The sequence below is a fragment of the Pterocles gutturalis genome, unplaced genomic scaffold, assembly GCF_000699245.1.
Source record: "Pterocles gutturalis isolate BGI_N339 unplaced genomic scaffold, ASM69924v1 scaffold6981, whole genome shotgun sequence".
Taxonomy (NCBI): domain Eukaryota; kingdom Metazoa; phylum Chordata; class Aves; order Pterocliformes; family Pteroclidae; genus Pterocles; species Pterocles gutturalis.
In genome coordinates this window covers 139430-145091 of record NW_010097736.1, presented here as the reverse complement: position 1 = coordinate 145091, position 5662 = coordinate 139430, and the positions used below count along the sequence as shown (strand labels likewise).

Here is a 5662-nt window from a genome sequence, read left to right as displayed (position 1 = left end):
GGTGGCCTTGGATCATGTTCAATGAAACTACAGAAATTGTCCACCAAAGCTGGGAGCAACCAACAGAAGTGTCCTCATCAAAATATACTGAAACAGTAACTGTGAAGGTACTGTATTGCATGACAATGAACAATGGCCTTTGGGTAGACTCCTCACCGTATTTTATCTGTATATATCCAGGGCAAAAATATGGCACAATAGACCTTTACTGGAGGTCTGTTCTGGAGCAGAACAGAAGGAGAGTATAACCTTCAGGAAGTTTTCTTTCAATAACAAAAAAAAAAAAAAAACCCAGCAGATTTCTGTTCCTCAAAGTTATGACAAAACCTATACACAGTAAAGCAAAAACATACACCTACAGCCACCAAAAGCTTAAAACAAGTCTGAACTGTGGAGCCAGTTCTTTGTTGAATGAGGCCTGTATGTCAGAAAACATGATTCAGCAGCAAAACTTCATACAAATCCTGTTAGAATGCAAAAATGGGTAGTCACATTAGAGTGAAGTGACAGGTCACTGAACACTTATCAGTGAGAATATCTTTAGAATATTGAAAATACCATCACAGGAGTTTCGGTTAGTTTCACTGGCCTTGTACCCTGGCCTACAGGAACAGATAAAGCCCCCTTCATTCAGGTTGGTACAGTTATGTTCACAGATATTTTCTGCACAAGTTCGTTCTGTTCCAGGATCTACAAAAAAAAAAACAAAACAAAACAAAACCCAAAAAAATAAAGTTATAAGGTGGACAGGAGTATCATAATTTTGATCATTAGTATAATTGAAAATGGTAGACGTTAGTTTTCTTTACTTTTTTTTCCTAACTGAAACTCAGTTAGTGTGAGCATCTATTCTCTCAGGCATAACTAACTAGAAGAGAGTGGTAAACATTAGTGAAAACAGCTGCCAACTAAGTTTAACCTCTAGAAATCAACAGAGATAAGAGCCATAAGCATTCAAGCTCACCTTCCTTGAGAGAAACAGCATTCTACATTGCCACCAATCTGCAGCAACTACAGATACTGTTTAAGAGACTTGACTCTAACCCCTACCTTTGTCAACCTACCTCTTTCTTACCCAGTCCTTTCTTATCAGTTATACAAAAAATGTTCTCAATTACTATCATGCATAACACAGGCCCTGAATTATTTATATCTGGCAATTAGAAGATGACAGCTTGTACATGCTATACCCTATCTAAAGCCTACTGAAGTCAATACAGGTCATTGCACAGAATGCACTGCCCTTTAAAGCGTGCCCATAATGGAAAATTAGCAAGTCAGGGAAAACAGACACTCTGTAACAGATGCTGAAAACTATACTATTCTCAAAGTACATATAGAATTCTATTGATTCTGACATAATCTATATACACGTGCTTTCAAACTCAAATCCGTTATGTAAGTAGAAAAGATAAAAACATGTTTATTGACAGAGCAAGAGAAAAAGCTATAGATGTATGGCAAAGACATTACATTAAGATGATTACCTCCTTTATACATATACCTCCCAGTGCTGATCAGATTAATTTTAAACATCTCAGTTTCATATACATACAGAAGCATAAATTCTTCGTACACACACACACACACACACACACACGTATTCTACTTTCTCTGTAACATTAAGTATTTGATGCTGGGAAGGCTACAAATGTTACCATCTGATCTGCACTCACATCTATCCCCAAACAGAACGCTGACTGCCAGAAGGTGTCTGGTTTGCACTGTTTCACATCCTTTTTATAGTTTTATATTTTCATCAAGTCATTGCATTAGGTTATATTACCAAAAGACCATTAGGATGGTATGTGAAACAGAGAAACCAGCTGCTTCAAAATGGACTGCACTATAGGCTTCTGAGTTATTTACATTTTACAAGCACACTGGATTGTAAATCACCAGTGCACCATTTGGCACACTTTCACTTGATGCTATCAAAGCGTGACAGATTGAAATCGCAAGTACATGCTCACATTATCACTCTGCAGCTGTTTATTGATATAAAAAGTTAGGAATTATATTTTTTCCAGATTCCATGACAATAGTCTCCCATGCCTCAAAGTTCAAGTCAACGTTTATGCATCTAAATGGATGCTAGTAAATTTATAATGCATAGATAATAAAAATTGTGCAGAGGATCTGAGAGGGCCCTCAGCCCAAGGACTGGCTGTCTTTATAGAATTCTGTGGTCATGTTTGTAAACAGGACAATACAAGCATCTCAATACATTTTTGTTTTTAATAGGGCTAGAGCAACCTATACCAGTTCAGAGTCTGCCCACGAAAAATTCTCTAAATTGTCCTATTGCAATTATGATTGAATAATCTGGATGTTCTTGCCTCCAAAATGCAACCCATTTCAAAACAAGATCAAAAAAAAAGATCAAACCCTTTTTTTGTGATGCACAAATACTCTAAGCCTAAAAAGGACTGTTCAGAGCACTGAATTTCATAGAATCATTTAGGTTGGGAAAGACATTTAAGATCATTGAGTCGTATCATAAACATAACTCTGCCAAGTCCCACTAAACCATGTCCCTAAGTACCACATTTACACATCTTTTAAATACTCCAAAAGAAGGAAAACAGAAGGTACTAGTTGGATAATCCTAGCACAGGCTAATTCAAAATCAATACTTCTTAGTATGCTATTAAAGAAGACATATGTATCGTTATAAATTTTTATTTCAGTAGCATTGCAATTTTGTATTCTATTTATATTATTACTTACTGCAGCCCATTTCATCAAAATGGTCTCCACAGTCATCATAATTGTCACAGACATAATGTAGAGGAATGCAATTTCCATTACTGCACTTGAATTCTTCAGTTGTACAAGGTCTTGGGGTTGGTTCTCTACCTACAGTCGAGAAGAGAAACACTCCTCTGTCACAGTTTCCGCTATGCAGAACCAACAGACAGTACTATTCCACGCTGCTAATGAGGAAGCTGATGCAATCTGATAAAATAATGACTAGAGCAACTTTGGAAGTCTGCATTAAAGCTAAAACTATAACAGGAGCCTCCCGACTTCTAGTCACATTCCCATGAACTGAAAGAAGCCTCTCTATTTCATAAAGACAGAAGGTAAATTCTTCTTGTTAATAGTTGATTGAACTTTTTTATAGCGTAAATCTATTAATATGCTTTACCGATATACTTCATACATTTACTGTAGACTTCAAGAGATTATTGAGATATTAGTAAACTGTTGACTGGGCCTAAATATCAACACGGTTACTATGTGCATAACAGTGTCACAAATTCGGAAGTACTTTTTTCTCTATTTTAAAAGGCCCTGCTATCCATCCCATCCTTATTTTATGATACAGCCAAACAGTTCAAATTATTTCACACTGAGCTCTAGTTTTCATAATTTATGTTTAATTTTGACATAGTCCTTTGGTATTATTAAACATTAAGCACATCACAATTACTAAATTTGCTGCTCAACTTTGTGTAAACATACAGTGTTCCTCTTTCTCGTCACTTCCATCTCCACAGTCATCCTCCTGGTTGCACAGCTCATGACTATATATACAGCGATTGTTTTCACATCGGAAACGGAACGGAGATTCACAAGCAATATCCACTGAAACCACAAAGACCAAGTCAGTCACACTTTGATACTGCATGCCAATGAGTCATGAATTATCGCAATCACTTTTATCTGGTAACATTTATATTTATTTCCCCACATTTCAAAAGGTGTGGAGGGGTCGAGCCCAAAATAATATTTTCTTCACATTTGGTGATTGTATGTTAGGACATTACACATTTTTTGTCAGAAAAGAGTACATCACCTTTGGCCAAAGGCATATCCTGTGACTACATATTACACTGATGTTTCTAGATTTGTTTATGAAGTAAACTGACTGAAAATCCAACATGCTATTTAAGTGGTTATATAGTACACAACTGACAAAAATGGTTTAAGTAGAACCTTCAATACCTCATTTTTAGAGCTGAAGTCAGGACTCCTCAACCATATTTACAAAGATGTCCCAACTATACTGATAACTTCAAAAGCTCAGCACCTTTGAGAATATACGTTATCTGAATTAATCTTTAATGGCAAACTGATGGTCTTATTTTAGATAGGCAACTTGAAAATGTGAAATAGTGTCCTTATGTCTTTGATATGTTTCTCCCTACTTTTATAACCACATACACAAACATCTGCAAAGCAGTGGGAAACATACTGTAAGAAGATGAAGTGAACTTGCACATGAAGCAAAATTCTCAGCTCTCATACTGAATTAAGTCTGCAGGAAATAAAATATTTAAAAATATAAAATATTTAAAATGTGTTTTCTAATCATTCTATTGTAATTAGATTTTTTATTATGCATATTGTTCATTTTAATATAATCTTTCTCTCTTACAGCAAAGGTGAAGTTCTTCATCAGAGTTATCTCCACAGTCATTATCACCATCACATTTCCAGTATGGCTGGATACAGACATGGTTTTTACATTCAAACAGCATGGGTGGACAGTATGTACCATTCGGATACCGTGTTGCTGAAGAAAAGAAAGTTATTATGACATTTTTATTTACCATGAAAATTTTAGGTTTTCCTGAAAAATATTCAGCTGAACCCTGTGTTATTTTTTCAATACCCTTCTCTCCGTAGTAGAGAGATATAATATAGTAGTAGGGGATATAATATAAGGCACTGCAAAGATCTACAGCAACAACAGACTGCAAGGACTGAGGATTTCTTGGTAGCTATAATGTCATTTATTTGGGTTTGAATGAATGGTGAAAGAACAGACACTTTTGAAAATACACAGTCATTAATTTAAAAAATTCTGCTTGAATTTGTTACTGACAAATCTAGTTCAGTAAGGAAGGTAAATAATGTCACTGGTACCAAACATGAATGACTGAAGAAGTACCTAAGACATCAAATTCCAAAAAGACTCATGTTGGTATAGTAAAAAAAAAATATACATCCAGATTCTGTAAAAGCTGCGGGAAAAAAACTGAACTAGAGCAAAGAGAAACCAAAAATATGACTCTTCCAACCTACTTAAATAAACCATGCCCTTGCCCTTTCAGTGGCTTCTCATATGCTTTTTCCTCCCTCTAAGAACAGACAAATGTTGTGTAACTCAGGTTCTAAAAGATTAACTGCTGCGATGTACTTTCCAAGCTCTGGTTACCAGTAGAAAAATAAAGGTCCTACTCTGCAGATGCCCCTTCTTGCTTAAAGCACAGATGTTAAAATTAGGAAGATTTACAGAACTGCCCTGATACCAACATGAAGAGAAAGGAATTCTCCTAAGTACTGAAGCCTAAAATCATTCGAACATGTAAGTCAGAACCAACACTTCAATAGCACCTAAAAAGCCAATGTCAGTCAGCACAGATAGAGCACAGAGGTGATCTTTTAATTCCACCTGGGAACAATACTTTCTGGGTAAACAGCTGGAGTTGTAGCTCCATACAAGCTATAATGTACAGACATTTTTCACAGTAGATCAATATACAGAAGGAAGACAGAAACAGAAAAGTATTTTATTTCCTTGGCTTCACTGGTACTTTAGGAAACTATACGCACCTTTGAGCATTATAAAAAGCAACAAAGTGAAACAGTGGATTTTGCCGTGTCCGTGGGAGAGTCAAATTTTTGAATTCAACCACATGTGTATTCTTCT

General features: G+C 35.8%; 1 protein-coding gene across 1 annotated transcript in view; it reads right to left on the bottom strand.

The window, feature by feature from the left end:
* LRP2 (low density lipoprotein receptor-related protein 2) overlaps window positions 1-5662 on the bottom strand; it is a 120915-nt gene that overhangs the window by 20190 nt on the left and 95063 nt on the right. The window contains exons 61-64 of the mRNA XM_010085835.1: window positions 4385-4522; window positions 3469-3591; window positions 2731-2859; window positions 559-690 (exon numbers count right to left, since the gene is read on the bottom strand). Of these exons, the coding sequence (XP_010084137.1) occupies window positions 559-690; window positions 2731-2859; window positions 3469-3591; window positions 4385-4522 (522 nt within the window). The remainder of the gene's footprint in view (window positions 1-558; window positions 691-2730; window positions 2860-3468; window positions 3592-4384; window positions 4523-5662) is intronic.